At 40.7% G+C, this 24,482-nt stretch overlaps 1 protein-coding gene and 2 pseudogenes across 6 annotated transcripts in view; 1 reads left to right on the forward strand and 2 right to left on the reverse strand.

Moving 5' to 3' along the window:
* The window catches only part of ANKRD44 (ankyrin repeat domain 44), a 344,106-nt gene that overhangs the window by 52,670 nt on the left and 266,954 nt on the right, over positions 1 to 24,482 (reverse strand). For all 6 annotated transcript variants that reach the window (XM_057301464.1, XM_034954727.3, XM_063595508.1 and 3 more), the window contains exon 17: positions 11,466 to 11,537. In XM_057301464.1, the coding sequence (XP_057157447.1) occupies positions 11,466 to 11,537 (72 nt within the window). The remainder of the gene's footprint in view (positions 1 to 11,465; positions 11,538 to 24,482) is intronic.
* On the forward strand, positions 70 to 2,286 carry LOC103782759 (heterogeneous nuclear ribonucleoprotein A3-like; annotated as a pseudogene).
* Positions 15,198 to 20,804, reverse strand: LOC117979429 (large ribosomal subunit protein uL4-like; annotated as a pseudogene).

Consider the following 24,482-nt stretch of genomic DNA (forward strand, 5'->3'; position numbering starts at 1 on the left):
GGCTCCCATGCTTGCTCGCTCACCTCAAATCCCGCCACAGTCCACAGGAGGGGCTGGGCTTCCTGGGCCATGGACAGAGACCACTCCCAAGAGCACGTCAGAAAAACACTTGGAATATTTATTAAAACACAGGCAAGCTGGAGAGTTAGACTGAAACACTACAATGCACAAACCTCACAGTTCCATATGAGTTTCGTGTTCTTTCTCTTTTGTCACATAATTTGTTCCAAAGACACTGAATGTATTAATGTATTCTTATATTTATATCTACTGATCTAATCATCTAATATAAACTAACAGCTGAATGAATTACCATATTCTTTTACCTGTCAGTTCAGTCCTAAACATATTGGCATAATCAGAATTTTTTTCCAGGAGTCTTTTCTGATAACAAACCTGGGGGAAAAATTACTAAAAACATTGTGGACTTTGAGATACAACAGAGGCATATAGATGTTCTGTTATAGGCCAATTCTATACTAATTTCTAACTGTGTGACCTTAGGTGAGTTTCTTAATTTCACTTAGAGTTTGTTTCTTCATCTATAAGATGAGAGCAATCAAAGCTGCCTCCTAGGGTTGCTGTGAAGATGAAATTGCATAGGCTTTGCATAATATCTTGCATGTAGCTAGTGCTTCTTTTCTCCTTTATTTCTTCCCTTGATTACAATGAAAAACATTTCATTATAGAAACAATTATGGAAATACACTCCATGTAGCAGCACTAAGTTCAGACCTTTTATGAGGTCCTAAGCTATGTTAAGATTAGGAGGCTTGTCAGACACGGTGGCTCACACCTGTAATCCCAGCACTTTGGGAGGCCGAGACGGGTGGATCACTTGAGGTCAGGCATTCGAGACCAGTCTGGCCAAAATAGTGAAACCTCGTCCCTACTAAAAATACAAAAATTAGCAGGCATGGTGGCGGTGCCTGTAATCCCAGCTACTCGGGAGGCTGAGGCAGGAGAATTGCTTGAACCCGAGGTGGAGGTTGCAGTGAGCTATTATCACGACTCTGCACTCCAGCTTGAGTGACAGAGCAAGACTCTGTCTCCAAAAAAAAAAAAACAACCAAAAATGATGCTTTGTACCATCAAAAAACAAAACTAAAAGTCTGAAAGATAATTTTTATTGAGTCTATAAGTTAAAAAATGTATTAGCTGCCCCCCACCCCACCTCTCCACACACAGGCAAAGGACACTGAAAATAAGAGAAGGGAGCTCAGGTTATATGGGGTGAAATGGGGATGGGGGACATGGTCAAGAGCAGTTGAGAAAATTGTTTATTGGTGGCCTGACTCTGAAACTACAGATGATAGTTTAAGAGAACATTTTGAGAAATGGGGCACATTCACAGGTTGTGTGGTAATAAAAGACCCCCGAACAAAATGTTCCAGGGGCTTTGGTTTTGTGACCTACTCTTGTGTTGAAGAGGTAGATGCTTGACCACATAGCATTGATGAGCATGTAGAGGAACCAGAGAGCTGTTTCTAGGGAAGATTCTGCAAAGCCTGCTGCCCATCTAACAGCGAAGAAAATATTTGTTGGTGGTATTAAAGAAGATATAGAGGAATAGAATTTGAGAGACCACTTTAAAAGGTATGGCAAGATTACAACCACAGAAGTTATGGAAGACAGGCAGATTGGAAAAAAAGAGAGGATTTGCTTTTGTAACTTTTGATGATCATGCTACAGTTGATAAAACTGTCATTCAGAAACACCACAATATTAATAGGCATAACTTGGAAGTGAAAGAGGCCCATTCTATACAAGAGATGCAGTCTGCTGGATTGCAGAGAGGTCGTGGAGGTGGATCTGGCAATTTTATGGGTGGTAGAGGAAACTTTGGAGATGGAGGAAGTAATTTTGGCTGTGGTAGAAACTTTGGTGGAAGAAGAGGCTATGGTGGTGAAGGTGGTGGCAGCAGAGGTAGTTATGGAGGAGGTGATGGTGGGTGTAATGGATTTGGAGGTGATGGTGGCACCTATGATGGTGGTCCTGGTTCTAGTGGTAGAGGGGGCTATGGTGGTGGTGGACCAGGATATAGAAACCAAGGGGGTAGATATGGTCGTGGGGGATATGGTGGTTACAATGAAGGAGGAAACTTTGGTGGTGGTACCTGTGGTGGTGGTGGGAACAATAATGATTCTGGAAATTATAGTGGGCGACAGCAATCAAATTTTGGATCCATGAAAGGGGGTAGTTTTGGTGGAAGAAGCTCAGACAGTCCCTATGGTGGTGGTTGGGTCTGGTGGTGGAAGTGGTGGATATGGTAGCAGAAGTTTCTAAAAACAGCAGAAAAGGGCTAGAGTTCTTAGCAGGAGAGAGCGAGGAGTTGTCAGGAGAGCTGCAGGTTACTTTGAGACAATTGTCCCAAATGCATTAGAGGAATGGTAAAAATCTGCCACAGGAATGATCATCCATAGTCAGAAAAGTTACTGCAGTTTAAGCAGGAAATCCTTCTTGTGCAGGACTGTCACAGCCACCGTTTGCAAAAAGTCCAGCTATTAATTAATGCAATGTAATGCCATTTAGATGTACATTCCTGAGGTATTTTATCTGTCGTAGCTTTATCTTTTTCTTTTCATTACATCAGGTATATTGTCTTGTAAATTGGGGTAGTGGTATGAGGATTAAAAAATTAAGGCATTTTTAACTTTCAATATTTGTGTAATTCCATTTTTCTACATTTTAATACAGAAACTTTAACAAAATGCAGTTTTGAAGGTGTTTCCTTGTGAGTTAACAATAAAGAAGATCACTATTAATTACTATTTTGTATGAATTTTATTAAAGTTAACTGTAAAGAAACAACTGCTGACTTACAGTTTAAAGGGAATCTATTCTCCCCATTTCCAAACCATGATCTGAATGGGCACTGACAAGTGGAGAGAATGGATATTGGTATGTTTGCAATGTGTGTTTTAGATAAATAGGACTGGGTATTTAAATTAGCATATTTGTGAATTTAATAGCATTAAGATTACCTTCAAATGAAAAACAAAAACTCAGAATTCACAAAAAAAAGAAAAGAAAAGCCTGATTCCAGTGTCTTCAGCAACCAAGGCTCCTCTTACGTCACTCGCACTTTTTATTTTTTTACTGCAGCTATTACTCAAGATACAATTTGTTTGAAAAAAGGCTCAGCACAGACAAAAGACTAATTTCCTTAATATATAAAGAACTCTTGGAAACCATTTTAAAAACTAGGAAAATATGCAAAAGGCATGAAAAGGCAACTCACAGAAAAAGAAATAAAAAAGGTCAATAAATATGTGAATATGTGAAGAAATAAGTAAAATTTTAAAGTATGATTTTTCACCTACCAGATTGGCAATGATTAAAGTTTGGTCATGCCCAGTATTAGATAAGACACTGAAAAAAGCAATCATACACTCTGTTGGTGAGAGTATAGATTGGTGTGACATTTGTGGAGGGTGGTTTAACAAAATCTATCAAACTTTTTAAAAAGAGAAACGAAGTTGCAAACAGTACTTAAAGCATGATCTCATTTATATACAAAGCAAATATATCTCATATATATAGGCTTCTATATTCATAGAAGATTTGTAGAAAGATACAAAAGAAGCTATCAATGGTACTTATCTCTAGAACTAGGAAGTAGAGTAATAAATGCATGGACTTATTTTACCTTATCTTTTAAAATATGGTTTGAATGTTTCTTCCTGAGTGTGTGTTAACAATGACAATAACAAAAACTACATTGAAAAGGAGACATAGGAATTAAGAGTACAGATACATTAAATATTTTTTTCTCATTACATTATTTTTGTGAATGATTTTGATTATGTTACATATTAAACCTATATATCATTTATAACAGGTAGTATAACAACTCATGCTGATGAATCCCAAAAGTATATCCCAGTCCCACTTCTCCCTTGACTTCTCAACTTGTATGTCCAGCTGCCTATTGATGTTCCCACTTGAATGTGTAATAGGCATCTCAAACTGAAATCTCCCTCCCAAAACTTGCTCCATCTGCAGCCTTTACCATCTCAGTAAATGGCAACTTTATTCTTCTAGTTGTTCAGGCCCCAAACCTTAAAGTTGTCTTTGTCTTCCCTCCTGTTAAACCCAGGGCTATTGCCCTGAACAAGGAAGGGCTCTGGATAATAGAGCCAGTGGGTGTTGAAAAATAGCCCTTCCCCTCCTTGCTGCCCTAGTACAGGGAAGTGTCTGCTGAAAGCAAGGGACACATTTGCTAACTCACATGGAGATGTCATTAGGGTCTCAGGTATCTGGCAGGAATCTGGCCTAATTCTCACAAAGTGCTGTATCAATGCCACTTTCAGGGCTCATCATTTCTATTCTTTCTTTAAAATACGTCCAGAATCTGTCTTCTTCTCACCGCATCACCAACCTGTTTTGCCAGGATTACAGCAAAAGCTTCCCTTCCTATCCTTGTCCCACTGCAATCTGTTATTAATGCAACCACTGGGTGAAATCTTTTAAACTCGAGTTGGGTCACATCATTCCTTGCTTAAAACTAGCCTATGACGTCTTCCCTCACTGATACCAATATCCAAAACTTTCCATGACCAATCAGGCCCCCAGAATCTGGCCTTCCTCTACCCTCAGCTTCAGCATGTCCCCTCACTCACTCTGTTCCAGCTGCACCAGCCTCCCTCTATAGTTAAATAGCTGCAAGTCCCCCTCTGGGCCACTGCATCTGTACTTTCTGCTCCCTCTGTCTGGAAAGCTCTCCCAGTAATTCTGCTCAAATATCACCTTATCAGGGGGGCTTCCCAGAGCAGCCCATGTAACATATAAAATAGGCTCTGCCCTCCACCTCACACATACTCCCAGATACTCTCCACCCCACTAATCCTGCTTTCTTCTGCTTCATAGCACAAAACCGATATCAATGGATATCTGTTATGTATCTATTGATTTGCTTATTGTTTGTGATTGAAGGGACTTAATGTGGGTTGTTCCTGCTGTATTCTAGAATCATGCCTGGCACACAGTAGACACTCAACACTTATTTGATGAATAAATGAATGAATATAATGACTACTATATTTATTACTATTTTTGGTAGAAATATGTTTTTTAAACAGCAATTATTTTTTGAGGGTTTTTTATGTGCTGGGCACTATTTCAAACATTTTAGCATAAATCCCAAACATCTTTTCTTATAGATGAAAAAACCAAAACAAGCAATGTTAATTAACTTGTCCAAGATCACTTAGTTAGTAAGTGACAAAATCAGGATTCTGAACCCAGAATCTGTCACTACTAAATCTCACGCTTTTAGGCGCCATCTTACAATTTTCCCCAGTAATTCCATTTAGTTGACTTCCAAACAAAATTCTCTTGTCTCTATGTGGAATAGAGACAAAATAATGGTGACAGAATTGAATAACAAATATTGAATCAGAAACCTAAACCCTTTCTATAGAAGACTCAACACAGAAATGCAGTGGCTTGAGCGGAGCTATGAAGCGAGAAGGTACACTTCCGGGACTAACCTTTAGACTCTTGCTCTTCTACTACACACAATGCCTGGCTTGAGACAGGAGAATGCATTTCTAAAATAAATTGCTAATAGATATGTCTAACTTTCTGATCTGTGCTTGTTATGCAAACCATAGCTGCACAGGATAGTAAGTCTCTATTCTAACCTAAACTCTGAAGCAATAGCTAACTTTTATGGAGCACTTGCTGTATGTCAGGCAGTATTGGGCATGCATTGCCTCACTGAATTCTCACAACAACCTATGCTCTGCTCCTGTTATTCCCATTTTGCCCAGGATGACACAGAAGGGCAGACATGATAACCAGCTCTCCCATGGTTACACAGCCTAATGTGGAGGAGCTGGGTTTCAAAGGTGGACCAGGCTGACTCCCAGAGCCCAAGCTGTGAGGCTTTTCACTAGTGAATATGGAAAGGGCGCAACATGACCATAAGGTGTATGTTCCCGTAACCTTTTATTATAGGAAATTCCAAACATAAACAAATAATAGAGGATGGTATAATGAATTGCCGTATACCTTTCACGCAGTTTGGGTCATGAACAGCTCAGGGAATAGGCGATTTCTTCTTTTTTCTTTCTTTTTTTTTTTTTTTGAGCTGGAGTCTCATTCCGTCGCCCAGGCTGGAGTGCAGTGGTGCCATCTTGGCTCACTGCAGCCTCCACCTCCCGGGTTCAAGTAATTCTCCTGCCTCAGCCTCCCCAGTAGATGAGATTACAGGTGCACGCCACCATGCCCAGCTAATTTTTGTATTTTTATTTTTATTTTGTATTTTTAGTAGAGATGGGGTTTCACCATGTTGGCCAGGCTGGTCTCAAACTCCTGGACTCAAGTGATCCACCTGCCTTGCCCTCCCAAAGTGCTGAGATTACAGGCGTGAGCCACCACATCCGGCCACACAAGTGATTTTAAGCCAACTCAGGAGCACTTCATGTAAAACTTGAGATAAAAGGAGTGCCTACATCAGAGTGTACATCAGGCTATGACACTTGACTCCAGGCTTAGTCTGTCGCTTAAACTTGGACGTAACTTGCTTAAGTTAAAGAGACCTAATACTAAAATCAAATGGAGTGAACCATGCTGGCAATTAGGAAAGCTTTAAAATTTCAACCCATACCTTCTTCTATACCAGGCACTTGAAAACCCTCTTAAAGACAGAATGGTTGAGAGGCCAGATTTATCTATAGCAGGGGTGTCCAATCTTTTGGCTTCCCTGGGCCACGTTGGAAGAATTGTTTTGGGCAACACATAAAATACACTAACACTAATGATAGCCGATGAGCTTAAAAAAAAAATTGCAAAAGGAATCTCATCATGTTTTAAGAAAGTTTACAAATTTATGTTGGGCCACAATCAAAGCCATCCTGGGCACATGCAACCCTTCAGCCAGGGGTTGGACAAGCATAATCTATAAAATTCGCTTTGTTTCTTTATCTAGTTTGTAGCTCCTGAATTTTACTATGCATAAAGTAAAGCCTTCACTAGAAGTATTAAACATTTTTAATTGTTTTAAGCAACACCTTTAAAAAGCCTTATTAGGTAACAATTATTTCTTTTTTTTATAATTATATATGGAGTTTTTTATTATTATTATACTTTAAGTTCTAGGTTACATGTGCACAATGTGCAGGTTTGTTACATATGTAAATATGTGCCATGTTGGGGTGCTGCACCCATTAACTCTTCATTTACATTAGGTATTTCTCTTAATGTTATCCCTCCTCCCTCCCCCCATCCCACAACAGGCCCAGTGTGTGATGTTCCCCGCCCTGTGTCCAAGTGTTCTCATTGTTCAGTTCTCACCTATGAGTGAGAACATGCAGTGTTTGGTTTTCTGTCCTTGTGATAGTTTGCTCAGAATGATGGTTTTCATCTTCATCCATGTCACTACAAAGGACATGAACCCATCCTTTTTTATGGCTGCATAGTATTCCATGGTGTATATGTGCCACATTTTCTTAATCCAGTCTATCATTGATGGACATTTGGGTTGGTTCCAAGTCTTTGCTATTGTAAATAGTGCCGCAATAAACATACATGTGCATGTGTCTTTCTAGTAGCATGATTTATAATCCTTTGGGATTTACAATCCCAGTAATGGGATGGCTGGGTCAAATGGTATTTCTAGTTCTAGATCCTTGAGGAATTGCCACAGTGCCTTCCACAATGGTTGAACTAGTTTACACTCCCACCAGCAGTGTAAAAGCGTTCCTATTTCTCCACATCCTCTCCAGCACCTGCTGTTTCCTGACTTTTTAATGATCGCCATTCTAACTGGTGTGAGATGGTATCTCATTGCGGTTTTGATTTGCATTTCTCTGATGACCAGTGATGATGAGCATTTTTCATGTGTCTATTGGGTGCATAAATGTCTTCTGTTGAAAAGTATCTGTTCATATCCTTTGCCCACTTTTAGATGGGGTTTTTTGATTTTTAAACTAATTTCTCTCAGGAACTGACCAAACAACCAAACCAAATGTTAAGTAAGTTTACAGAATATGTGAGCTGCACAATGAGAAAAATTTCTCTAACTGCCGTATAAAACACTATGTCTAGCAACTACGAAAGACAACTTTTCATAAACAATTATCTCTTAAACGTGATTAATTTCTCCAGACCTTTTAAGATAGGAACTAAGGACAATGAGGGGAAAGAATTGGGATCTCAACAGAATCCATGAGAACAATGGATCTGTCTGGAAATCTTGACAGCTAGAGCCTTTCATTTGCATAACATCGTTTCTTAATTTAATCTTTTCAAGAGGATGAAATGCTTATGAAATTCACTGGGCCAATAACCCTGGAGATTTGAATCATTCAGCCAGGAAATAGTAACTCAAGGCAGGTCAGGTTTCTTGTAGCAGTCAAGGTTTGGGGGCATCTGGTTCCATTACACTGCTAGAGGGCTTCCACCTAAGAAATTATGTGCCTTGGGTTTTATCAAGTTAATTGCTACTGAGGCCCCTAGAGAGGGTGATGGGCATACCTTTTGGGTCCTTAAAGCAAATAATTTGTATTTAGAGAGAAAGAATAAAATGACTTTAGAAGGAATCCACCGTAATCACCCTGGTCAAAGTCATGGTCATCATCTCTTGCCTGGTTTGCTTTGCTTCTGCTTTCGTTCCCTTGCAATTTTGACTCAACATAGAAACTAAAGTGATCCTTTTAAAACAATAGTCACATCATATCAATCTGTTTCCTCAAGACCCTCCTAATAGTTTCCTATTTTGTTCAGAGTAAAAGTCCCCGTGAGATCTGTGGTGGCCCCCCAAACTCCTGGCTCCCTCCACAACATGTGAGGCATCGCCCCCAGCTACTCTCCTCACCACTCTGCTCCAGCCACAGTGGCCCCTTTCCTGTTCTGTGGAAAGTTCATGAGTTCCCCCAGGGACTTTGCACTTCTGCCCAAAACACTCCTTCATCAGATGTCAACATGCATAGCTCTTAAGGTCTCTGTACAAATATGAGATTCTATGCTACGTAAAATAGCACCCTGGCCAGGTGCAGCAGCTCATGCCTGCAATCGCAGCTACTCAGGAGGTTAAGACAGGAGGATCACTTGAGCCCGGGAGTTTGAGACCAGCCTGGGCAACACAGTGAGACCCCACCTCTTAAATAAATAAATAAGCACCCTGTCTGCCATCTCAATACTTTCTGTCTCCCTGATCCCATTTCATTTTCTCTGTAGCACCTGCAGCACTTATTGCCATCTGTCATTTGAGATATTTCCTCGCCTGTTTGTCTCCCCTAGACTGGATACTCTGCAAGGGCAGAGGTGGGGTTTTGTTCACTGCAATATCTCCAGCTACTCAAACAGTGCTTGGCACTATTCACAGTCAGTGTATGTTGGATGAAAGGATGATGTTAATAATGATGTTATATGATGTTAGTAATGATGACGATGAAGCTAGCTTATGGCACATATGTGTGCCAGGCACTGTTCTAATTGTGTTACATCCATTAACTCATGCCATCTCCACAATGGCCCTATGTTGAGGTACTGCTATTCTCATATCATGGGTAGGGACACTGAGACATAAGAGGTGAGGTATTTGGGTTAATATCACACAATAAACAATTCAATAAATTAACAAGTTGGAAAGGGTCTTTGAGATGCTTAACAGATTTCCTTTAACTTACAGGTGGGGAAACCATGCACAGGTGAGTTGCTAATGAAAAGAATGGCAGCTAGGACCTCCACTTGATGTATCTTTCCTGGGCCTCTGTCAGCTGCAGAACTACCAAAGCCCACCTCTTTTAAATGATATCACCACCCTATCTTTACGCAGCCAGCAACCCATAGAGTTTAGCAGAGTACACAATAAGCATTCAACAAATACACTGTGGAAAAAAAAAAGAAGAACGAGAGATGATCAAGTCTTTGAAAGCCAAGAAACTCTTCTCAGATTAGTAGCAGGCTTGGCAATGCAGTCAAACCCACTTTCTTGGGGCCTGAGAATTGTATCTGAGATAACCCTCCACATAAGACTCTCTAGGGGTAGTTAGTGCTATGTTTGTGAGTGCTCAGCTTTGGGGTAACTTCCCCAGGCACAGCAGATGGTTGGGCAGGGATTCTAGCAAGCAACCTGTACTAAGGGCCAACTGGCATGAAGATTTATATGTATAAATATCCCACTATTCATCCACATTTTCCACAGTAAGTCCATCTCCGGGAACACAGACTGATGCACACTTTACCCTGATTTCACTGGACTCAAAATGCATGTGTGTATGAGCGTGTAGTGGGTGTGTTGGTGGGTGTCAGAGGACGTGTGAGTGGGTTTCAGCAGGTGTGCTGTGAGTATGTGGGGAGACAGGCAGTGAAGGGAAAGCTCCACACATGTGGTCAGTTCTGGATACTCCCAATCCTTGTGTGATGGCCTTGTCTCCGCTCTCTTGCCTGAACACCTCTGCATGTCAATTAATAAAACACTCCTCTCTTCTCTCCAAAATTTCCAGGTCAATTTTTCATCAGAATGACACTGAAGGAGTGCTTATGTACACATAGTATTAAGTGAAAAGTCATAAACACAGTTAAACAAAGAAACCCAGCCCCTTCCCATTCTTCCTGGCGTCCTGCCCCTGGGTTTTACTAAGCAAAGAAGCATCCAAACACCATCTTTGTGGCCTTGAACCAAGTGCTCACAATTCAGCAGCACCAAGGGCACGTGAGTGCCTCGGGCAGGTGAGCTGGCTGTTGCTGGGTGTGGCTGCCAGTCAGCAGGGTTCCTAGGGAGCAGCTGCTGATGGCCAACTCTTAGCAACTCACAATCTGAGACAGAGTGGTGGGTGCACTTCCCACCTTGGTCACTCCCATGAAGAGTTTGGGGATCATCACTCTGAGCTGTTGCATTTGCCTTCAATTACTGGGATGTGGAGAGGAAGCGTTACTGGTGATAAAATAACTCTTCTTCCCTCACCTCCCAGATCTCACCCAGTATAAGAATCAGAGCCTCAGACTTCATTGGAGACCCTGATTTCAAGTCCAGGCAGAAGGTCGCAGCTGCAGCTCTGCATGTGCTCATCTTGCTCTCATCAGTTTGTGCTGAAACATCCTGCCAGTTTTTAACTGTGGTATTCAATTAGCCATAGGTTTTCCACTTGTATATTGTTATCGCTAATCAAATCTCTTAAACTGAAATGTATCCTTTGAATTTTAAAGACGGTTAAACTCTACAAGAATAAAGGTTAAGGGCTTTGGGTGCATTATCTCTTTTCATTTGCCCTCATTTCGCAGATGGGGAAACTGAGGCTCAAGACAGGGTAAGTCATGTGTCTAATATCACCAGCAGATGAAGCTGGGAATGAAGGCGAGGCAGTCTGTCTCCACAGCCTGTGCCTTTTACCACGGACTACTTTCACTACCACTCATCACTGTGTTACTACATTTACATTTTAAGAGCAATCTAGTTTTAGGAATGCTTAGGTTGTTTTTGTAACAGGTGAAGCTGCTCATGGCATCTCACTTACAGCTAAGTGGAGTGGACTCTTAGTAGCACCAGAATCTGATTCTTCAAATCCACTGTTTGTTCTTTCCAAAAGCTGTGGAGACAAAAAGCAAACAATAGTACGTGAGTCCAAATTTTGCAAAATGTTGGTGTAAATGAGAAAAGAGGTTTCAGAAACTTGAGAAGTTATGCAATTTATCAGTAATATAAAAATCTGATATAACATATCTAAAACAAATATGCTAACAGAATATTTAAACTTCTAGATCACCTCAGCACTTGAATCCAGAAAAATAATTCATCTTACATCCATTTTCACCTGGCAAACAGATAATAATGAAAAAAATAAGACCCAGTATTGATTCTACTATCAAACACACATTTACTGCAGATAGTGTGGATAGTGTTGAAAAAGACAAGACTCCTGCTCTCATGAAGCTTACATTTTGGAAAAATGAAGCATAGACAAATAAATATAAAAATAAGAAAACATTTGGAAATGATCCGTGCTGTAATGAGAATAAAATACGGGGATGTGATATGGAGTGACTGACAGGCTGCTTTACAGCAGATGGCCAGGCAAGGCCTTCTCCAAGGAAGTGACATTTCAAGTGAATCCTAAATAAGAAGAAGAATTAAACCAGATAAAGGTGTGGCAGGAGAGTATTCAGGAAGAGGAAATAGTCAATGATATGCATCAAGAGAGGACAAACATGGTAAGATCAAGGAATGGAAAGACCAATGTGACTAGGGCATCGTGTTAGTGAGGGTGGCAGGAAAATGACATTCTTGTAGACCCTTGGTGGGAGAACAAATTGTTAAAACCTTTCTGGTTCCCTAGCAAGTAGACTCAGAGACGGGGGAGAGAAAAAGAAACAAAAAAAAAACACCTTTCTGGGTAATTTGTGCATATCTTTTGAATCTAGGGATTCAATCCTAATAAATAGACGAGTGCACAATGGTGCATATTGTAAGGAAATGCATTCATACAATAAATACTCAGTGAATGATTACCATGTGCCCTGACACTGTTCCCCGCACTGATAATTCCATAATAGACCAAGTATCAAAAATCTGTTTTCCTATTGCAGAGGTGGACCTACTATAAAAGAAAGAAGTTTCATAGTTTATTAGAAAGTGCAAGGTGCTATGGTAGAGAAGGAAGGTTCAAAGAACTCGAGGGGAGATTAGTTTGTAACTTTACGTAGGGTGATTAGGGAAAGCCTCACTGAGCAGGTGATGGCCCAGTAAAGTCTCCAGGGAGATGAGGGAGCCTTGTGAATATCTTGGAGAAGAGCATTCTAAGCAGAGGGGCCAACAGCTGCCAAGACCCTTACAGACAGGTGTGCTTAATAACATCAGGAGGCTGGAGCCAAGTGAGCGAGGGTGAGAATGGCAGGACAGAAATCAGAGAGATGGTGGCTGTGGGGGTGGGCATGTCAAAGAAAGCCGTGTAGGCTGTTGTCAGAATTTTGACTTTTATCCCAAGTGAGGTGGAAATTCAGTGGAGTGTTTTGAGCAGAGGAGTTACATGATCTGTTAGGCTCTAAGGAGACAAAGGTGGGAGCACAGAGACAATTTAGGAGCTAGGGCAATAGTCCAAGAGAAAAATAACAGTGGCTTGGACCAGCAAGAAGCAGTGGAGATGAGAGAAACAGTTGGATTGTGGATATTTTTGGAGGTAAAATCAACAGGATATGCTGATGGGCTGAATATGAATGTAAGAGAAAGAGAGAGGTCAAGGATGACGCCCAGTTTTTGTCCTAAGCAAACGGAAACATGAAGGTACCATGACCTGAGATGAAGAAGGCTGTGAGTGGGATATATATAGTGGAAACAAGCATAAGTTCAGTTTTGGACATGTGAAATTTGAGATGTTTATAAAGCATCTAAAAGTACATCTGCGCCAGGTGCGGTGGCTCATGTCTGTAATCCCAGCACTTTGGGAGACCGAAGTGGGAAGATCACTTGAGCTCAGGAGTTCAAGACCAGGCTGGGCAAGATGGCGAAACCCATCTTTACCAAAAAATACAAAAATTAACCAAGTGTGGTGGTGCACACCTGTAGTCCCAGATACTTAGGAGGCTGAGGTGGGAGGATGGCTTTAGCCTGGGAGGTGGAGGTGGCCGTGAGCTGAGATTGTACCACTGCATTCCAGTCTGGGCAACAGAGCCAGACTCTGTCTCAAGAAAAAAAGACATATTATCCAGGAAGTTGCTGGATACATGGTTTTGGAGCTCAGGGTATTTAAAGCCATAAGATTGGATGAGATGAACAGAGTACACAAAGAAGAGACGGGGTCCCAGGACTGATGCCTGGGGCACCCACCACTAAAAGCTGGAGAGATGAGGAGGAACCAGCAGGAAGACTCAGACTGAGCAGGTGAGCTAGAAGGAAAACAAGGAGAACATGAGGTTCTGGAATCAAGTGAAGAAGGAGTTTTATGAAGAGAATGAGCAGTCATGTCAAGTGTCATGACAGATCAAGGAAAATAAGGCCTGAGAATTTTTTTTTTTTTTTTTTTTTTTAAGAGACAGGGCCTCACTCTGTCACCCAGGCTGGAGTGCAGTGATGTGATTTCAGCCTACTGCAGCCTCACCCTCCCAGGCTTAATGGATTCTCCCACTCTTCCCAAGTAACTGGGACTACAGGCACGTGCCACCATGCCTGGCTAACTTTAAAAAAAATTTTTTTTGGTAGAGACAGGATCTCACTACGTTTCCCAGGCTGGTCTCAAACTCTTGGGCTCAAGCAATACTGCCAGCTTGGCCTCCCAAACCGCTGAGATTACACAGGCATGAGCCACCGTGCCCAGCCAGGTCTGAGAATTGATCACTGAGTTTAGCAACATGAGGCCTGAGAACTGACCACTGTGTTTAGCAAAATGGAGGAAGCTATTAGTGACTCTGATAAAAGCCATTTATTAAGACATTATTTATGTGAAAAAATAGAAAAAATAATAACTAGCAATAGTATAGGTTAAATAAATTATAGTGGTATATATTACACTTTCAGATAAATTGTTCCCCTTTATCTTACTTTGAAGCTCTTTATTTTTATTTTTTAAAATAGAGACAGGGTCTCACTCTGCCACCCTGACTGAAGTGTGGTGGTGTGAACATAGCTCACTGCAGCCTTGAACTCCTGGGCTCAAGTGATCCTCCCACCTCAGCCTCTGGAGTAGCTGGGACTACAGGCACAAGTCACCACGCCTGGCTCTTGAAGCTTTTCTTTGTATAGTGACACATCCAAAAGGAATGCAAATCCTGTATCCAAAGCCTCGATATGTGTTATGATGGTCGTCAACATCCAACTCCAGCTTCCTGATTGGTGGGCTTGGGCTGCCCTACATTACAGAGGCTGGACAACTAAACACCACATTTCCTAGACTCCCTTGAGCTACAGCTCCAGAGGTGATTTCAGCTCTTCCAGTTAGACGCATGAACTTTTCTTTTTCTTCACTGCCTCTTTGATAAGGTCTTTATTAAAAATAAGGTGACCAAAATGATTTGATCTTTATGGAATAAACTCATTTAAAAGCTTATGCAGCAGGATTATTTTCCTCTGTGGTAGCTTTCTTTTCTGCTGGTTTCTTTTAAGCTGCTGTTTTCTCGGTAGTGCTGCCTTTTTTCCCACCAGAGGTTTCCTCTGCTTCTTAACACCAACTGTCCTTTTTTCCTCTCTTTCCTACCACAGGCGTCTTCCTGCAACCCCTTCTCATGTGATTTAGTCTCTAGTGCTAGTGCTGCTGCTGCTACCTTATCCCCCAGAGTTTGTGATTATTTTTCTTTTTTTTTAGGATATTTTTATTATTATTATTATCATACTTTAAGTTCTAGGGTACATGTGCACAACGTGCAGGTTTCTTACATATGTATACATGTGCCATGTTGGTGTGCTGCACCCATTAACTCATCATTTACATTAGGTATATCTCCTAATGCTATCCCTACCCCTTCCCCCCACCCCACAACAGGCCCCGGTGTGTGATGTTCCCCTTCCCGTGTCCAAGTGTTCTCATTGTTCAATTCCCACCTATGAGTGGGAACATGCGGCGTTTGGTTTTCTGTCCTTCTGACAGTTTGAGTTTGTGATTCTTGGCCTGGCAAAGAATGGTGTCCTGACACATGGTGTTTGCATATGGGTTTAGCTTCAACATGAGTTTCAGATTTTTCATGGCTTCTTTGGGACTCTGCAATGAATCTGCTTGCCTGCTGCTTGAAGGGCTCTTTGGAGCTCTAGGCTTTTCAAGATTTTGCTAAGGTCTGTGTTGCTTATCTTATGCATGGGAAGATTTTCTAGAGGGAAGCAGCTTTATGCCTAGTGCCATATAATTCATCTAACTTCCAGAAAGCACTTTCAGTCCAATGCAGAAACATCCCACATGCCCACCAAGAGCAAGTTTCAAACTGTTCAGTTTTCTTACATTAAATGCAGAGTCACTCCAGGGATGTTTCTGAAGGCCTTCATGATACCATTATCCTCATTACAGGCGATGCAGGGTATCCTGTGTCAGATACGATGATGGTTTCTCATTTTGTCCTTGCCAGTTCTTATTTGCTGAGAGGCATAGATCTTTTTGATATCACTCCAGGTTTTAAGTTTCTTATGCAGCAAAACAGCCTCCTGGGTCTTCTTGTAGCCTTCAACTTTACCTTCAACCACCGAAGGAAGTTCAGGAACTTCCTCAATACAATGACCTTTAGACATGACCAGCATTGGTAAGGCTGAGGCAGCTGGGGCAGAGCAAGTGGCATATCATTTTTGGGTTGTGTTCATTCTACAGTGCCAATGGCACCAGGTTTTTGTTGGCGCAAACAAGCAGTCTTCACCACCCATATTTCCAAAGGCATCCTAGCCAGAACGATGAGTCCCATCACCTCAGACTCTGGGTATTGGAGCCACAGCTCAACCAGTACCCTAAAACTTCTCATCTTACCATGGCATGTGTTCATCCACTGATTGCAGTAGACTCCAAAAAGGGAGAGTTATCTGGCAAAAACATCATTTTGCCTGCTGTGTTCAAGCCTGCCTTTCAACCAGATATTGTGAACTTTGTTCACACCAACTTGTATAAAAAAACAAAGAGCCCTATGCTACCTGTGAATTAGCAGGTCATGAGAACAGTGCCTTTAGAAGATGGAAGTGAGGCAGAGAAAATCTGTGATTTCCAATGGTGAGCACAGTCATGAAGACTGTCTTTTAGCTTCCAGTGTAGAGGCCATGAGTTTAGTGAGGATAGAGAAGCAAGACACAGGGATGCAGGACATTCATTTTTTTGGCCGTGTGGATCAAGCCAAAAAGTTGTGTGACTCTTGAGGCAATATTAGTGGGGGTGACAAGACTGTCCCCGAACATCAGCTAGGGTGATGTGTCTATGGAATCAGTCATTCCAGTGGCTGCTTTCTGATTCCTTATCTTCCTGATCATGGGGCAGAGGCAGCCCCCTGACAGTCCAGTTCATCAGTTCAGGCTTATTTCTGGAGGCCCACCTAAAGGCCACTCTTTTAGATCTTCCAATAATCTTGTAAACACTGATTTTTAAAAATAAAACTTTTTTTTTTTTGCTTAAAAGAGCTAGAGTGGTTTCTGAATCCTGCAAATGAAGCCTGACTGATTCAAAGAGCAATACAAGTGCTTTTGTTGTTGGGGTGGTGTTGTTTTTTACTTATTATTTTTATTTTTGTAGAGATGCGGTCTCACTATGTTGCCCAGGCTGGTCTCAAACTCTAGGCTCAAGCAGTCCTCCTACCTCAACCTCCCAAAGTGCTAGGACTACAAGTGTGAGCCACCATACTTAGCCCATAATATTAATACAAGTTTGTATAGATGTTTTCCTAATGGGGATGGAGAAGAGGAAATTATAGTACCCAAAACACTGGAAAGCAAAACTTTCTAAAAATCTACTTTACCTCTTTTTCTCCCTGTAAGTCCAAAGCTTGTCAAGCGGAAAACACATTTTAAAACCATAAGTGTTGAATGACACTATTTTCTTTTTTTTTTTTTATAAAGCAGTATTGACATGACTATATATACAGGAAAACAAAAAGCCTAGACATAGAAATACATACCTTACAAGGTTTAACACAATAACCTAAAAGTGATGTTATAGAAGATTTTTATTTTCTTCTTTATATTTCCAGTGAATGTGTATTGTTTTGTTTGTGTGTGTGTTTTGTCTTAAGAGACAGGGTCTTGCTACATTACCTAGGCTGGAGTGCAGAGCACAGGTACAATGATAGCACAGTAGAGCCCCAAACTTCTGGGCTAAAGCAATCCTCTTGCCTCACCCTCCTGAGTAGCTAAGACTATGGGGCATACCACCATGCCCAGCTATGTATTGCTTTGTAATCAGAAAAACACTAAAGCGATTTCTATTTGGAAAAAAGCTATTAACCTTTCATCTAATTTAATAATGTCCACAGACTCTCAGATAGATTCAGAACTCCTTTCTAGTCAATACATGTGGAACAAAATGCTATGATGTTAGGATTTTTTGGTAAATCAAATAACGGTGTAAAAATTACCACCTAAAAGCATGTAATTTCAAATTTGCAAATAATACAATACTATAATTATATTGGTAGTATGAGACACTTTGTGTTTGTTTCTTATTAGTGTGAAAACAGAATCTGGAACTTAAATAATCTAGTATCTGTTAGAAAAATGAGAGTAAATGTAATTTTAACTTCAAAGCAAATAACTTTAAAACCAATCTCTGTTACATACTTGAAATAAAAGTAGCCCTAACTGCTTGATAAGGCTAGAAAACAGCTGTTCTTTGCTTTGTTTTGCAACATTATCACCTGCAAGACTTCCTGGAATTGACAGTGTGTACCAACCCCAAATCCTGTCCTAGAATAAACTTTTAGTCAAAGGAACACAGAATCATTTCCCCCACTATCACAGATATGACAAACAGGGACTAGAAGACAATATACTATTACATTTTTGAGAGTGTTCCAGGACAATAGTTATAAACCAGGTCATTATCAGAAGAGACATGATCATGATCAGATTCTTGAGTTTTATAAAATCCACTCTGGCTGCAGTGTGGAAAATGAACTACAATGGTGCTGGGGGTGGGCACTGCTACCCTAGAAGCAGGAGGCATATTAGGATATTTCAACTGCAGGATTTCTAAACTGTGAATTAATAAGTCAGTGAGAACTCATAGTGGCCTGAACTACAGAAGAGGTTATAGAAATGGAAGTGTCACTTTTTTTTTTTTTTTTGAGATGAAGTCTCGCTCTGTTGCCCAGGCTGGAGTGCAGTGGTGCAATCTCAGTTCACTGCAACCTCCACCTCCCGGGTTCATGTGATTCTCCTGCCTCAGCCTCCTGAGTAGCTGGGACTACAGGAACCCGCCACCACGCCTGGCTAGTTTTTTGTATTTTTAGTAGAGATGGGGTTTCACCATGTTAGCCAGGATGGTCTCGATCTCCTGACCTTCTGATCCACCCGCCTTGGCATCCCAAAATGTTGGGATTACAGGCGTGAGCCATGGCACTCAGCCGGAAGTGTCACTCTTTTATTCATTAATTTCAATAATTATTCATTGATCCCCATGCCAGGCACTGAGATTACAACTCTAATATGGCCCCTAAATAGAGCTTAGAGACACAGAGCTTATAGTTTAGAAGGTGGAATGAACACAGATCATTGACTGAACATTGGAGGTGGGGAAAGAGGAGAGTCAAGGATGACTCTGAATTGTCTAGCTTTAGTAATGGAGTGAATGGTGATGCCTTCTTCATAAGAAACAAAGAGAAGAAGCAAGATCAAAGTAGAGAGAGATATGTTGAGTCTCAGTTTTAATGCTGCTGGGACATTCAAGGGGAGGTGTCTAGTGGACGGCTGGACATAAGGTGGTAGGCTTTAGAAGAGAGATCTGGGATAGAGTTATGGATTTGGGAATCATCATCAATGGCTGATGCATGAAGCCCCCACAGTGAATAAGGCCACTGAGAGTGAATGTCTAATGGGAGACGGGAAAAGGCCTAAGATATAACCCTCAGGAACCTCAATTTTAAGGGTTTGGAAGAGGAAAAGAGTCTGCAGAGAGGATTAAAGAGTAGACAGAGAGGCTGAAGGAAAACTAGGAAAGTGAAATGGTGATGATGATGATGGTGGTGGTGGTGATGGTAATGATTACCATGATGATGAAGGTGATGGTGGTGGTGATAAATAATGATGAAGATTTTCACTGATAAAAGCCAAAAGTTAGTAAGCATTTACTACGAGTCAAGCACTCTCCTAGGGGCCTTACATGAATCATCTCAATAAATCCTTGAGTAATCCATTAAGTAACTTGCTCAGATTCACACAGCCAGTAAAGGACAGACTAGGGAATTGAACCTAGATCTAACCTAAAACCCATGTTCTTTACACAGCAATGCCTTCCAATCAACTGATAAGCTGAACTTTCCCCTGATATTTCACAAACAGCACAGGGATGGGGGCAGGAAACAAAGAGAATTATGTGTTGTTGTTGCTTTTTTTTTTTTTTTTTAAGTATTTGGGTCTGTTTATGTCTCTAACAATTTTCTTTAATCTTTGAGATTTTCTTCTTTGTTTTCTAAGGAGTGGTTAGTACTCATCTTAGTTATGCAGCAATCACTGGAGATGTTGACTGGAATCTAGCTGCTCTAAGTAGTCCCCTTCCTTTAGTGATTCTTCTTTGTTAATTAAGAAGACAATGTAAAAAAGTGGAGAGAAAAGTAATTTGCAAGTCATTTAAAACTGGCATTTACAATTTGAATTAACTTTTCTCTCTAATTTAAGATTTGGTCCTAAACATTGAATCCAAGGGATGATTCAGATATTCAGCATGGCTCAGATACTCTAGTCTCATAAATGTCTCAGGGGAGGCATATGAGGGCTAGAGAGAGAGAGAGAGAGAGAGAGAGAGAGAGAGAGCGCTCATACCATGCCTTGCTACACAAACTCGTAATTCAGCTTGTGGTCTGTATTATTGGAAAACAACATTGCTCTACAGAGATCAACCTCAACCTATCTTGTCAAAATCCAGAAACAGAATGGCTCTTTTAAAACACAGTTATAGCTAAGAATACATGGCCAAAGAACCAGCATTATAAAAAGCAATGAGTTCTGCACATAGAGCTTGTAGTTATACATCAGAGAGTACAATTTTATGCCTAATATAACAAAACTAGTTATAACTTTCTTGTAAGAATACTCCCATTTAATACATCTTCATGGTTGCCAACATTTACACAATCCATGCATTCACATGCTAGTTCTCATGCTCAACTACATTCATAAATCCAACGTGCATATCTAGTATGTCACCATGGACTTCTATTGGCACAATAAACTTTGCACTCATTCCAAGGACTGACTTGGTCCTCTGCCTAAAAAAAAAAAAAAAAAAAAATATATATATATATATATATATTTATTTATTTATTTATTTATTTATTAAAATGTCTTCCTTAATAATAAGGCCTTCATCCGGACTACCTAATCTTATTTTTTAAGCCCAAATTACTTCTTTTCTCAACTGATTAATCATTCACGAAGGTTCTACATAGAGTCCAGCACTGCTTGACCCCACTTCTTCTCCATAGCCTCCACCAACCACCATGTGTTTGCCACGATTCTGTTTGGGTGAAAAATAATCAGATTTGAGGTTGAAATATCAACCCCAAACTCCTATTGAGAAGTGAAGATAGGTGCCTGAAGAGAATATGGAAAGAAAGAAGGCAGTACAACAGTGCAAGCCAACTTTTCAGCTGCCTTATTTGTAAGTCATGAACTCTCTGGTTCACTTGGGGGAATGGCTGAGATGCACAATGGAGTTTTTGGTCCAAGAATATTATTGTATTTGAAATTACAATAATTCATAGGACAGTTTCTCAATCTGGAGGCATTTCCACAGGATTGGAGGACTCACATGAACAGCATTTCAATGCTTTGGATTTAAAAGCAGCAAAGGCAATAGAAGGTTAAATTTAAGCCTCTTCTACAAAGTGAATCTGTGATAAGAAAATCAAGAACAAATAGGAGCTCAATGGTAAGCCAACTGGCTGCTGAGTTAACAAAACAGTAATCTTATCATCCAAATTTGTGAGGGAACACATAAATATAACACTTGAGCTGGGAAGCCAAGCTTTATAAATAGTATAGATTATGACAGACTACGTGAAAACATGGCAGGGAAAAATCCAGGGGCCCCGAGAGACCTCAAGCTAATCTACACCAGTTTTAAAATTTAAGAAAATAGAAAGTGAGTATGACTCAGGCTGCCAAAAGAGAAAAGTATAGCTGGTGTGTCTGAGGTAAGCCTCTTTCATGTTGCTTCTAAACTACACACTGGTTTCCACAAATTAGAAGGGATGGGAGAAGCTAGAAAACCAATCAGAAAATATCCCTGGGGATCACATCAAGGAGGTTCTCTGAGAAGAGGTTAAAAATGGATTTCTTTATCTTTTAGCAGTGAAGACTGAGAGGACATTTATGGATCTTCAAGTCTATGAAGGGGTGGAAGCAGGCCAGGGCTCCTGGAAAGTTGGTGCCTGTGTCACAAAGTCTCTCTCCCATTCTGCTTGTCTATGCTGAAGAATGAAAAGCTATTCAGGCAACCTCAGGGCCACTTCTGTGTCAACTGTGCAGCCAGTACTCGTCAAGCTATGACCTGGCCTCGGCTCAGCCCAGAACGGGGGGCTGAGTCTGCAGAAGTTCCAGACCACCCAGGCTGTGTCAATCTCCTCCCTTCAGAGGATCCCAGGGGACTGGTTTGAGGTTGGGAGATCCCATAGGCCTTTTGGTCTCAGAACTGATATGATGTGCCAAACCACGCTGGACCGCAGTGGACCTCCAATCTTTCTGCATATCCACAAAGAACCTCAGGCTCAGCCCCAAATCAACTCTCATTCCAAGGTGGCATATCTGTAGCAGCAGTGACCATCTCTTTCTCATTATTCCACTCACATCCTTCACAGCTATTAGAAGAATCTGTGTTCCCAGAAATTGTTATTAACAACAATTACCAGAAACTCGGTAGTTTGTATGAATGTATGTATGAATCAAACCTAATTTAGTTTCTGTCTCCCCCGAGACTTGCAATTCCATAAGCAAGGAGACATTACCTTTCTATAGTTGCGTAAGTCAAGGTCTATGCAACTTTATTTATTTATTTAGAGACAGAGTCTCACTCTGTCACCCAGGCTGGGGTGCAGTGGCATGATCTCAGCTCACTGCAACCTCCACCTCCCAGGTTCAAGTGATTCTCCTGCCTCACCCTCCTGAGTAGCTGAGATTACAAGTGCCCACCATCATGCCCAGCTAATTTTTGTATTTTTTAGTAGAGATGGGATTTTACCATGTTGGCCAGACTGGTCTCGAACTCCTGACCTCAAATGATCCACCCACCTCAGCCTCCCAAAGTGCTGGGATTATAGGCTGTCTATGCAACTTTTAAAGGCAATAACACAAATTAAGGAGGGTGCTACTGAAAGCTTAGATACATTAAGTTTCCGTTTCTTCTTGGGAGCAGATTTTGATGACTCTGATTATCTCCACCCTCCAGTGTGTATTCAGTTCCTGATGATTTCCTTGCCAATTAAAAGGCAGAAGAGCCTGTAGTATGTGTAAGGAAAGGCTAATGAAATCCACTGTGAAAATAGATCCGAATGCAACATGCAAAATGCATGGTATTTCAAACTACCTTGCAAGAGCCTTAAAAATGTTCATATACTTTTGACCTAGTAAACCTACTTCAGAGACTCTATCCTGATAAAGTTTAAAGCCCAAAGCCATTTAATAGTGAAACATTATGAACAACCTAAATTGTAGAAGAGCTAAGTTATGGTTGAGCTAATAATTGAATATTATTTAGTGATTAAAAATGTTTATCAAGAGTTTTTAATGACATTGGGAAAGGATTATGTCATGATATGTTATGAAAAAAATCAGCATACAGAATTACACCTTCAATGTTACTTAACAGATGTAAAAAATAAAATACATGGATAAGGAAACCTGAAGGAAATACACCAAAACGTTCATATGAGTGGAGGTAGTGAAACTATGGGTGTTTTGATTTCTTGTTTCTACTTTTTTGCATAGTCTAAACTTCCTACAACAAATAAACATTACTAGAGAATAAGATAAATTTCTATTGAAAAGTGAAATGGTTGAATCAGATGATTTCCAAGGTCCCTTTAGCTATATTCTGCACCATATCCAATAAAAATGTAAGGGGTTGATGTTTTTATGACTAGTATAGTTTTATTAAAACAATAACACATTCTGGCCAGTATTACTGTTGGTTGAGTATATTACTTCATGGCCATTAAACTGCAAATTCCTTAGGGGCAGGGACTACCCACACTATGTAGTAGGCATTCAATAAATGTTTATAGAACTGAATTTAAATCTGGTAAGTGAATGAGACAGCATTAGTGGAATTAATTATTGGATGATAACACATTTGCTTGCTTGCTTTGACACTGCAGAATTACCAAAAACATTGCTGGTTATTTTATATTTTGGATAGATTTTCCCTTTATAAAAACAATCTGAAGCTGGATGCAGAGGCTCATGCCTGTAATCTCAGCACTTTGAGAGGCCAACATGGGAGGATCACTTGAGCCCACGAGTTTGAGACCAGCCTTGGAAACATAGTGAGAACCTGTCTCTACAAACAATGACAAAAAACAATTAGCCAAATATAGTGGTCGTGCCTATAGTCCCAGCTACTCAGGAGGCTGAGGTGGGAGGGTCGCTTGAGCCCAGGAGGTTGAGGCTGTAGTGGGCCATGATCACACCACTGTACTCCAGCCTGGGCAACAGGGTAAGACCTTGTCTTAAAAAAAAAATGGAAAGAATAGTCATTGCTACATTTTAAAAACCAGGGGTTGGAGGTTGGGAGGAGGGATGAGTAGGCAGAGCACAGAAGACAGAGCAGTGAACACACTCTGAATGATAGTATGATGATGAACAAATACCTGGCATTATACATTTTTCCAAACCCACAGAATGTATAACACCAAGAGTGGACCTTGAGGTAAACTCT

The sequence above is a fragment of the Pan paniscus genome, chromosome 13 (genome assembly GCF_029289425.2).
Source record: "Pan paniscus chromosome 13, NHGRI_mPanPan1-v2.0_pri, whole genome shotgun sequence".
Taxonomy (NCBI): Eukaryota; Metazoa; Chordata; class Mammalia; order Primates; family Hominidae; genus Pan; species Pan paniscus.